Genomic DNA, 12,670 nt, shown 5'->3' with positions numbered 1-12,670 from the left:
GGGTAAGTGATTTTCTTTGGTTAAAATACATGTTATGTAGCTCTATACTGTGATAGTACTCATTGCTATAGAGTGTTTGATCAGTAATAGGAGTCTCCATGTCTCTCCAGCTCTTTATTGAACAGAATAATCAGGCTGGGATACCAATGTTATCCAATCAGGATAGAGAGCTCAGTCAGGATACAGATTAAACAAGCACAATTGGAAGTGAGGACACAAAAAAAATTAAAATCTGTTTATTAAAGAGCTGGAGCGATGGGCAGACCCCTGTTACTGAACAAACACTCTATGATTACTATCAGAATTTAGTGCTTTAACCTTTTAATAAAAAAACGTTTTGTTTTAACCAAAAAATGTCCCTTAACATCTACTATGTATATTTACTCAAGAAAAAGTAGAACCACAATTAAATGGTTCCTCAGAATGGTTCCTTCTTCGGTTCTTGGGATTGGACATCTATTTGGTTCTTTGAGGCACCTTTAAACCCTCGCCTCCCAATTTTGGCCACGTCTTGATATTGGCGAAAAATTATAGCAAACTCACACCGTGTCAGACCACGGTGTGAGCTTGTAGATCTATCATTATGTCTATTTCTCATATGAGACATGTAGTGGTTTACATCAGTGGTTCTCAAAGTGTGTGTGTGGTGTGTGGTGTGTGGTGTGTGGTGTGTGGGGTGTGTGGTGTGTGGTGTGTGGTGTGTGTGTGATATATATATATATATATATATATATATATATATATATATATATTCTGGCATGACACATGAATGAACTGTCATTACAATCCTCTCTCCCTCTCTTCAGTGAACAATGGCACATATGTTTAGTGAGCAGAGTCTGGACATGAACACCTGGAAGTCGGTTGGCAAGGGTGGATTTGGTGAAGTCTTCAAGGCCAGACATTGTATCTGGAAATACGATGTGGCCATCAAAATCCTAGGGCTTCATAACGGGTATGTGGAAAAGTACAAAGTGCTCATGAGGATTTAAAGGAGAGATATTTATATACAATGATTATGTCTTGGTACTGTCTAAGTGGAAAAGTAAAGGATACATTTTTCAATGACTTGCACTGCGTTTGTTCTTGGACACATCTTGCACAGACCAAAACCTTTTTATTTGTTTTGTGTTTAAAGCCTATACTTTGAATAGCAATAACTGAAAAGTAGCTAATCTGCTCTGAACACCCAGCTTTTCTTTAACACTTCACTGAAAATTGGTATTATAATCTAATGAAGATATTTATATACATAAAACATGTTTGAGTAGGAACGCTCCCTGGATGCAAAAAAACAAGTTTGTTTTGGCAGTTCTTTGGATAGGAATACATATTCAAACTAACTAACTAAATCTCATGTCTCATCTTCAGACGCACAGATGAGGATTTGCTCCATGAGGTTGAAGCGATGCGACGGGCAGAGAACCCCTATGTGATGAGAGTCCAGGGGGTCTTCAGGGGATGTATACCCACTCCATTCGGCACACACGTAGGCCTGGTCATGGATCTAATGGACAGAGGAACCATCCAATCCTTGCTGGTCAGTTTCTTTTACACTTTACAGATTCACCGGTTTATATATATATATATATATATATATATATATATATATATATATAGATAGATAGATAGAGATATATATAATAATGTGCTAAGCTCTGGTTGTACAGATATAAGCAAAGTAAAATAAGAGTGGATAAGATATCAATAACTTGAAAAAGTGCTCCTCGGAGCAAAGGTCCAGGCCTCCTGGTGGCACTACTGTATAACAGGCCAATGTGAATAATGTTTTTGGGCCAGAGGTTTTCCTCTGGCATCCAGGGAGTGTGTGTGTGTGCACAGTTTCACATCGATCCGGAGATTAGCTGTTCACAGACGGACGGATGGACACACACACGGACACACAGACACACGGACGGACAGGGTGCAAAACATAGTCTCAACCATGCCTTCGGCCTGGCGGAGAGAATGAATTATAACAGATAACAGACCAAAAATTTAACAAAATAAATAGCAATAACAAATGGTTTTATAATTAACACTTCCTTGCTGCCTTATGGGCATAAGGCGGCCTTTTTGTAAAAATATATATATTTTTTAACAGTTTTTAAACTGCCTTGATGGCAAAGGCCCGGTCATCCTTGGTCACCAACCTAGAGAGCTGAATCATTGAACCTCGGTACCGACTGTTGGCACACAGGTGTTTTAGATAGCGAGGTGCCAGACCATGAAGGGCTTTAAAAGTTAACAGTCAAATCTTAACATCAATTCTAAATGTATCCAATGATCTGTCCTTTTCTTTCCTCCTACATTTATTCCATACCCTCTTAAAGTACATGTTTTATAAAGCACTCAACAAAACAGCCCTCCTCTGAGACACAGAGTGAGCAGACAGAAATGGTGCCATCTTATAATGAGCACTAATTATACAAGATTAGATACGATACGGTTGAAAATGGGTGATGTGGTCCTTCAAGGATTATAGCTTCAACTGAACCTTTAATTGTATTTGTGTCTGTGATTGTGAATTAAACTGTTCTGTTTTACCCTCACCAGGAAAAACTAGGCCAGCTCCCCTGGCCCCTGGTCTTTCAACTGGCTCACCAAGTGGCTCTGGGCATGAACTACCTTCACAGTCTCAAACCTTCTCTCATCCATCGTGACCTGAAGCCTGCCAACGTTCTGCTGGACCCAAGCCTAAATATCAAGGTGAGAATGTTTGGGGGATTACCACCAATGATGGGTCAAGCATGCAAATACAAAACATAGCAGGTATGTGGTCCAATTCCCCTAAATCACTGCAGGAACACTGGCACCATGGCCATGGCCGTTGTGCCGGTGAGTTTGGCTATAAAGCTGGCTCCAGACCAGACCATTTTGGGCCGACTTGGCGTCGGGAAGCGTCGTATATAGTTGTCCAGTCGGTTAGGGGTCCGTCGGGGGGTCCGTCGGGACCTTTTCGGCCGACCCAGAGCCGACCGAACATGTTCAGCTTTTTAGCCGACTGGGGTAGCTATGTAGCAGAGATGAAGTGACAACAGAGGGCTCTCGGTGTTGCCAGATTATGTGAGAGAAACAAGCGACCATGTCTATGTTTCTCGTTGTTGCTCCCAGAGAGAGAGAGATTGATTGATTTGACCTACTTTTGCGCTGGATTCCAATAGTATAAACATTTTAATTGGCTTTCATATACTCTTAATATATTTTTTTCAAATTAGATTTGGCCTTATAGATCGAAATGTGCTCAGTTTTGGCTATTTTCTGGGTGCTAATTTCAATAAATTAATTAATGTATTTAATTTTCAAAAATGTTGTGTACACGTCAGCAGTGGTGGAAAAAGTACTCAAATGTTTTACTTGAGTAAAAGTATCAATGCGCGATTTTCCTGTCAATACGTTTTTTTTTTAGACACCAGTCCCCTGTTCGTTTGTCAACAATGATCTAAATGGGAAGTTTATTTCAGCAGCTAGAATGTGACAGTTTTAGTCCGTTTTTTGGTGCGCAACACAACCCTCGTTTAAAGGGGAAGACCACCCATTTTCAATATTTAACTATGTCATTAATATAGCATAAAGGAGTTGTGTGGAAATAAGAAAATTTTTAAATGTTAAAAATTTTAAATGTTAAACCCAAATTGATTTTGGGTTTAACATTGCAAATTACACCGTGATGACTCATCATGGTGTAATTTGCAATGTTAAACCCAAAATCAATTTGGGTTTAACATTTAAAATTTTTAACATTTAAAAATGTTCTTATTTCCACACAACTCCTTTATGCTATATTAATGACATAGTTAAATATTGAAAATGGGTGGTCTTCCCCTTTAAGTGAATTGCTTTCACCTGCTGCTGCTGTGCGGAGTGTGCGCTACAGGGCATATCTCCGCCAAGCCAGGGTGACCTACCCAGGCTCATGAAATTCATATTCAGGCATAGTAGCCAATTAGAATGAAATCTGCAAAAACGGACTCATATACTGATACAGAACCATATATTGGCTCTATATTATGGCTGTCGGGTGGAAATCTTGTATGTTCCTTTTTTATTATTATTTAAAAACAATTTAAAATCGTGAAAATAGCCAATCTACAAGCTGTAATTATTAATAATTAAGAAATACTATATTTTAAAGAGTGAAAAATCAACTAAAGTCATTATTAGTGCAAGTTCATTCACATTTCATTTGAATGAAAATAACTTGTGGGTAAAATACATTCTGTGAATCTAATGTGATTAATGTGACCCCTACTTCAGTCAGTGAAGTCCAGGGCTGAATGTGACATATTGAGACCTATAGCCTATAACTAAATATTGGTCATTTGCCAACACATTATTTTGTGAAATAAATGGGTTATATTTCACAGATAGTTATAATATATTAAAATACAATCAACCTTAACCTTCAAGTTAAATGCATTATTTCCGTGGACTTAAAAATCATTTTTGGACTTAAAAATCTTTATTATTTTTTTGGATGGCCTTCCTGCCCTGGCATTTGGCCTTTGTGCCCTCCAAAAAATTAGAACACCAAAGGCCAAGTGGCCTTGCCCCTAAAATGACGAAATTCCAGGCTTGAATGCAATAGATGTACTCTGAGTCTGTTACAAGTAAAAGTCCGGAATTCAACATTTACTTGAGTAAAAGTGCTAAAGTATTGGTATAAAAATGTACTTAAAGTACCAAAAGTAAAAGTACTAAAATGTTTGAAAATAGCAGATCTACAAGCTCAGAACGCGTGCATCGCAACACGTTGTGAGCTTGTAGATCTGCTATTTTCAAATAGCTTATAGGTATAAAATAGGGCTAAAGTGGTTAATGTATGTTTCATAATGATTTATATCTGCAAAGTAACTAGTAACTAAACATTTCAAATAATTGTTGTGGAGTACAAGTATAGACAATTGGAAATACTCCAGTAAAGTAAAAGTACCTCAAAATTGTACTTAAGTACAGTACTTGAGTAAATGTACTAGTTACTTTACACCACTGCACGTCAGTGAAGAAAAAACGCTGGGAACATCCCTATGTACAAGTGGCGTTGCAGGGAAACAAGCCCAAAGTCGCTTATAATAAGCAGACCAGGCAACGCTGGCAGGCTAAAAGTCAAATTAGCACATTAATGGCCAGTCGGCCGACAGACTTAAATGCCAACTTTTGCCAACCGAATACCAGTCTGTTGCAGTCTGAAGTAGTCTGAAGTAGTCTGAAGTAGTCTGTTTGGTCTGGAGACGCCTTAAGCCCTCGAAAGATGATGTGTCCTTTGGCTATAGGGTTGGGTGCGTTACAGCAATACCGCAGTTATATTATGCGATACATACCGCGGGGTTGATTTCATTACAGGGATTACAACGATTTATTATTTTTGTATTGTTTTATTAAAACTATAAGGTAAATCCGTATGAGGAAGTACAGTAATGAGTTTCAAAGTATTGTGTAACGCAACTACTTTTTGCTGTAACTAGCAACGTAACTAGTTACTCTTTCCAGGTCAGTGGCGCCATTACAGTTACTGACATTTGAGTGGCCGCATTACTAGTTACTTACATTCGATTGAGACACTGCTGGTGCCGTTTAGATAAGTATATGCAGTAGATATGTATATGCACATTACCTGCACATTTAGATATGCATATGCACATTCCTGCACATTTTCTTTGGATCTACTGCAAATTGATAAGCTATTGTACCTGTCTAAGACAATAACCTATTTGTCCTCATTCATTATCATATTGATATTTCTTCTCTTGCTTTAATATATTATGTTCAGAATGTTAGCACACTCAAGCAAGTCCAGGCAACATTTCGCTGCTTGTACTTGTATAAGTTAGAGACAAATAAAACCTTCTTGATTCTTGCAACATCATTCACTCTTCCTCCTTCCACTTCTCTGCATCTCTCTCTCTCTCTCTCTCCCCATTCCTCTGCGTTCCCTTAATTTATTTTCTCTCCATTCTCCTCTCTCATTCATCCAGATCACTGACTTTGGCCTCGCCAACTTTATCGGCAATAACACGGCCGCTCATAAGAGGAATCTTGGGACACCCTTCTTCATGCCTCCAGAGTCCTTTTCCTGGGCTAAAAGAGTTAAAAAAGAGCATTCTTTTGATGTCTACAGGTATTCAATGTTCCCAGTGGGATTTTGTGTTTGACTGGATGTCATAAAGTGGGAGTGTAGATCGGCACAAAGAAATGCCCAAAAATAGGACAGGATTTGCAGGCTTGCAGGAAAAAAATGGTTCCAGGCCAAGACAACTAAAATGGCACAAATGTACAGCTGAAGAAAAAGCTATTCAAACAACTGAAATGAATGGAGAGGCAAAGTGTCAACCTCTCCCCAGTCAGCTCTTCAGGCACAAATTACACAGCTAGGCCTCAACAGGCCACTTCCCCAGAACAGCATCTACCTGTGCAGATACACACCAAGATATTAAAGGGATTCCAGTCACAACAGAATGTGCACCTGTTCTGTGGGAGTGGGAATCCACAAGTAACAAGCATAACTTACATGTCCATATGAAAGTACTGCTGCTGAACCTGGAGAACATTAGTGTGTAAGAGGCTGCTCTGTGCCACTGCAATTCAACGTCAAAGTCAGCTATATGTCACTGCAAACCCCTGTGAATATCCAACACAAGGTATTGACTGCTGCTTACCTTTATTCTTTATTAGGATCTCCATTAGCTTCCACAAAGTGATCGCTAGTTTTCCTGGGGTCTACACAAAATTAATACAATCAAAACAGACAATTAAAATAGTCAAATTGTAAAAATTCTGCTACAACTAAAAAGGCACAACTGACAACATATAGTAATCAGTAACATACTGTAAGTGAAGTCACCCTGCATATAAAACATTGACAACCATAACCAATATTATCGCAAATACATATTCACAAAATACACAAAAATATGTAATGTGTGACAGAGATAGGGAAAAACACAATAAGATCAAGATGGGACTCATGAATTAATTTACCTGACCTGTGGTGGATTAGGCTCAATACCAGCAAGTAGAACTTTAATTGTCATGTTGATCTTTGTTTCATAGATGTGTTCCTATTGTTGTGTTTTCTTTACAGGTAGTAGATGTGCAAACTAAAGAATTTTGCATATCATTGCTCTCGGGCAGAAACCTCATATCTCCATATTTCTTAGGTATCTCATAGCTCTCTCAGAGCTCACAGAGCTTGTAGATTGGCTATTTTCACCATTTCTGAAAGATCTTCCTGAAAAGTAACTTTTTTGGAGATATAAGGTTTCCGACAGCCAACGATACATGCTTATGAACACTGACAAACACCCAAACAACAACATATGCTTGGAGGTTTTATCCAGTTGCTTGTTGATATTTTTGTCAGTGTTCTTATTTGGCAAACTATAACTGAGAATTAGTTGCTAATACAATCTGTTCAGTGTGTGATATGTAATATGTGAATATGTAAACTAAAACTGTCTCTTTTTATTTTAGTTACGCAATGCTGGTGTTTGTCATTTTAAGTGAGTAATTCTCTCTCTTCTTCTTTATTTGTTCCTGCACATTATTTGACAAGTACCTGTTCTCCTGTGTATTACTAAGGTTTCTCTTTTCTCCTTCCCATCCCCCCCATCATCATCTATCTTCCCCTCCACTCTCTCAGATATTGGTCACAAAGTGAAAAGAATCGTTGGAGTGGGAGTCCCACTAAGGCCATCCCTAGAAGCTATTAACCAAATGCGGGCCCCAGGGCTGGAGGAGCTGGTACAACTCATGAAGCGGTGCTGGCACCAAGATCCTGACAGTCGACCCAAATTTTCAGGTGAGAAGACTGCCCTGCAACAACCATCAATTGGATGGGAAGTTCATAAGATTTATATCTCTGACCTAGACTTGCTGACACTGGCGAACTGATCACCAAGAGAAACATTTAATGGCACCAAACAGAGACATTTAATGGCACCAAACAGAACAGAATGTAAGAGAAAATGATGAGTAGAAGAGTTGGGAGAGTGGACTAAAGCTAGGAAAAGGCAGTTCCTGGAGAAACTGTCAATGTATGAATTGTTTCAACAGAATTGTTGTTTGAATGGACTCATACTTCATTATGTAAAAACACTGAGATAAAGCATTTTAAATTAATTAAACTTGACAAGTATGAGAAGTTACTTGAAAGATAGACAGAACAAAACAATGAAAGAGTGAAAAGTGTGCAAAACAGAGAGCTGTGTTCAATTACAATTAAAACTAAAGGTAGTTTAGCAACAAATCAGGTTGAGTGTTGTTACAGTAGGCGGTTGCTATCATCTAACAGGCGGTTGCTAGGATGTTGTATAGGTTAAAACAGGTAGGTACTAGGTTGTAGGACGTGTTTGTTTGCTAAGGCAGCATCAGCGAGGAACAATGACTGTATGAATCCAAAGTGATAATACACAAGTCAGCATTCTAACCATAGGTCTAGGAATTGACCACAATCTGTCTGACCAGCTGAATCAACTTTCTGTCTGTGTTGTTCCCAGAATGCATTCCTGAGACAGAAGACCTGTATGGGAAGCACAAGAGTGAGATTGATGATGCCGTCTACGAAGTGCTTAAGAAGCTGGTAATTAATACATGCTTACTATTTTCTGTCTGTCTGTCTAGTGTCTATCTATAGATGGATTAGATTGATAAAATTGTATCTGTCTATTTATAGATGGATAGATATATAGATAAACTTTATTTCATACATAATAGGTCCATATAAAAACAGAGGTACGAAACAGACAATAACAACACTATCTATCTGCTTTTATTTCGTTGCTTTCTTTCTCTGATCTCCTCCCTATTTCCAAGACATAATGCTGTTTAATATATCTCAAGCATTGCATTGATATGAAATAACATGACATGTGTCCAACAGGATGCCTGAATGACTGGAGACCATGTTTCTCTCACTCCGATAGTCAGCAAATGTTTTGAGAAGAAGAGACTACATCTGCTGCACGCTACCTGAGTCACTGGATCTGTGACTGTGGCAGTTCGTAACGCGATGGCAATTGTGGTGATTATCTGCTGCAAATGGGACGCACCCATATCCTTTTTTGTTTTTAATTGATTTTGTTTGAATTTAGGCTATTTGAAATTGATGTGCCCAAAATGTATGATGTGAGTGGTCGCTAAGCCCATAATCAATCACCCCCCCAGATGAATCAGTTACCCGGGTTGGTACATTTATTAACTGTGTGAAGTTGAAATTGGTGCAGAAATGTTGGAGCTCTTTGGACAAGGATTGGATCATGATTTCATACACCCCTGTATTCAGTTCAGATCAGCTATCTTCACTATCGCTGTGCAACACCGCTGTGGGACGGAGTATAAAATAATGCTTAAGTGATTCATCGATTCATTGCTATATTATGTAAATAAATATATATATATATATATAACATATCATTTTTAACCCGTTTCTCGATTATTCAATTAATCAAAAAAGGAATCCAGAAAATAATCAATTGTATGTGTGTACGCATGCATCGGGTCCAGGTGAACAGCGCTGATGAAGTCTTAAAGACTATTTATACTTTTGTTAAGTTGCTTGATTCAATATTTTGATATTCATTTGATCTGGCATGCCCCCTAGCCTGGTAAACCCTCCCTCCGGAAATCTCAATTCCATTTCATCACTCCTGAAATGAAATGGAATTGAGATTTCCGGAGGGAGGGTTTACCAGGCTAGCATGCCCCCCTCCTATAAGCCCATTCAAATTCCTTGTTAATCAACCCTGCCCTTTGTAGGTGTAGAACAGGTCACTGCCCCGAGGGCATTGGTTCTCAAAGTGGGGTCCGGGGTCCTTGAGGGGGTTCCAGTTGGTCCCCAGAATTTGTTTTTATATTATATCAAAATCAGTTAAACCCTATATACATAGGCTATTTTCAGAAATTCTTGAAGAAAAAAAATCTTAATCTTTTTTTAAACATGTTAACAACTCAAATCTAGTATTGGGGTACCTGGCACGGTGGTCCTCAGGCAAATAGCCTTGACAAAAGTTTGAGAACCACTGCCACTAGAGGGGGCTACCTCCCCATGTTACTATCTCAAAGGGAAGGTTTTGGATTCATCAACTCAACATACTATGCAACCCACAGGGACTAAACAACAATTTATCTTACAGACCCTTCCTATAAATTAAAGTAATGTGTATTGGTGTACATCTATTTTTCACACCGTGTTAAATTTACTTTTGCAACTATGATGTAGGCCTACTCAGTGAAATGTCTTGGAAGATATTGTATCAAATGTAGCCCTATACATTGTCCATGATATGGGTATCATGTTATTGATACCTACTGGAGATTTCTTATCTAATTGATTAATTAATTAATGTAGAATGGGATGTAGAATGCAAAAAGAGAGGCATATACCACCACGGCTCACTTTCTAAACTTGCTCTGATGAATACTGAGGCCGAAATGCGTTAGGCGGAGCAAATAAAGAAGATGAGCCTATAGTCTTGTATCTTTGTTTTGGGGTTTTCTTAATGTTAACCATGTTAGACTCACTGAAAACGCAGATTCCCTGGTTCTGGTGACTGATATGGTTCTTCTATGTGAAAGGGCACATCTTTCAAATGCTTTTTCCATTTTTACTGTTTTGTTTAGAATAAATGAAAAAATATTATATATTTTTTCATAAAAATAAAAAAAAAGCCCCTCACGGCACGCATTCATATCAGTCAACAGAACCAGGAACGTGTGTTTTTAATGAGTATAACATGGTTAAAATGTGATTGATGTTGGATTTAAACAGTAGGCTATATATAGATCCATTGAACTTCTAATCTAATGAATAATATCAAATATGTAAATAAATACTGAATCAAGCAACTTAAAAACTGTGTAGGGTGCACACAAAAGCCAGAGTATAGACGTTAAAATGACCCCAGAAGTGAAATACCCCTAAAATCTGAGTACACTTTACACCACTGTGCTATGGAGTAAACAGGAGTGTGCAGACTGGATAAAGACAGAGTCCTTTGTAGAGTAAAGACTTCATCATTAGTAGCCTACTCACTGTGTAGCCTACATCAGGAGATTGAAGGTTAAATGCCACTTGAAGAGCAATGAATGAATAAAAGTTTTCAAAAATGGCAGATCTACAAGCTTAACTGCGTGACACGTTGTGAGCTTGTACAGCTACTATTTTTCAATAGCCAAGGTATAAAATAGGGTTTAAGAGATTCATGAACAATAATTATAATCCAATAACATGATATACTGATTCTGAAATGGGAATTCTGCAAGCTGCATAACAAATGTTCTTACTTTTGCTACTTCAAGTACATTTTGATGCTAATACATTTTTACTTTGACTTTGAATGCCAGCCTTTTACTTGTAAACAAAGTATTTTGGTATTGCTACTTCCGAGTCCAAAATCTGAGTAGACTACCTACACGAGCTCCATTTTGACTCCACCTTTCTGGACCCCACTGATGTTGGTCACAGTCTCAGAATAGAGGAAATCTCTCCTCAAGTCAAGTGAATTCAACAACAACAAACCCAACATAGCCAAACAATAAATGTGGAATGACTGATGTTGGACTATGCTTTTGGATGGTCATTTGGTCACTGTCAGGCAGTGGTGGGAAAAGTACTAAATTTTTTTACCGAAGTAAAAGTATCAATACTGCAATGTAGAAGTAAAAGTCCGAAATTCTAAATGTACTACGTAAAAGTACAAAAGCCTCAAAATATACTTAAAGTACCAAAAGTAAAAGTACACATTATGCAGACGGCCCCATTTAAGTATCAATACTGCAATGTAAGTCCGGAATTCAAAATGTACTTGAGTAAAAGTACAAAAGCATAAAAATATACTTAAAGTACCAAAAGTAAAAGTACTCATTATGCAGACGGTCCCATGTGACAAGTTTTCAAATGTATAAACTATTTGAAAATAGCCGATCTACAAACTCACAACGCGTCACAAGGTGACACGTACGTGAGCTTGTAGATCGTCTATTTTCAAATTGCCAAAGAATTTAATGGTCTGAATTGGTTTTGTAATAATAATCAAAATCTACAAAGTAACTAGTAACTAAAGTTTTCAAATAAGTGTGGTGGAGTAAAAGTACAATATTTGCCTTTGAGATGTAGTGGAGTAGAAGTAAAATGATTGAAATTTGGAAATACTCCAGTGAAGTAAAAAATACCTCAAAAGTGTACTTAAGTACAGTACTTGAGTAAATGTACTTTGTTACTTTCCATCACTGCTGTCAGGTTTTGTAGCTGTAAACTGGTTTCCAATCCTATAATGAACTCATAAAATAAACATAGGCATAAGCAATACTACTGCCAAGACAATAATGGTATGTTAATTAATGTAAAAAAAACAAAAACAACAACACACAAACAAGTAAACAGTTGTTTCAACTAGTTGTTATTATTTTCTGGTAGGGTATATGTTGAATAACAGTATTATGTTATTGTCATCTTGTATACTGTATGCAAACATCCCGGATTTATAACAATTGCTTTTCACGTCTCTTCAGTGTCTTCAGTGTGATTTTATTGGATGTCTCATGTTTAGTGACAGACAGGCTTTATTACAATACAGAGTGGTTATGCTAGCAGAGAGAGGAGTTCAAACCGGTTCAATCTAGCAAGTTCCATAAAAAAAAGTCCCGAATATTCCAGAACATTCATTCGGGAAAC

At 37.8% G+C, this 12,670-nt stretch overlaps 1 protein-coding gene across 1 annotated transcript; it reads left to right on the top strand.

The window, feature by feature from the left end:
- Nucleotides 1-812: 812 nt before the first annotated feature.
- LOC308085805 (receptor-interacting serine/threonine-protein kinase 3-like) lies at nt 813-7,085 on the top strand (the record flags this gene model as incomplete). The annotated part of the gene is made up of 5 exons (XM_080429115.1): nt 813-955; nt 1,372-1,540; nt 2,557-2,709; nt 5,976-6,118; nt 7,082-7,085. 5 exons carry the CDS (start codon nt 813-815, stop codon nt 7,083-7,085), a joined length of 612 nt encoding a protein of 203 aa, XP_080285241.1.
- Between the last annotated feature and the right edge of the window lie 5,585 nt (nt 7,086-12,670).

The sequence above is a fragment of the Gymnoscopelus braueri genome (genome assembly GCF_963280865.1).
Source record: "Gymnoscopelus braueri genome assembly, chromosome: 5".
NCBI lineage: Eukaryota > Metazoa > Chordata > Actinopteri > Myctophiformes > Myctophidae > Gymnoscopelus > Gymnoscopelus braueri.
Note: the sequence above shows the minus strand (reverse complement) of the source record. Positions and strands in the feature narration are given on the sequence as shown.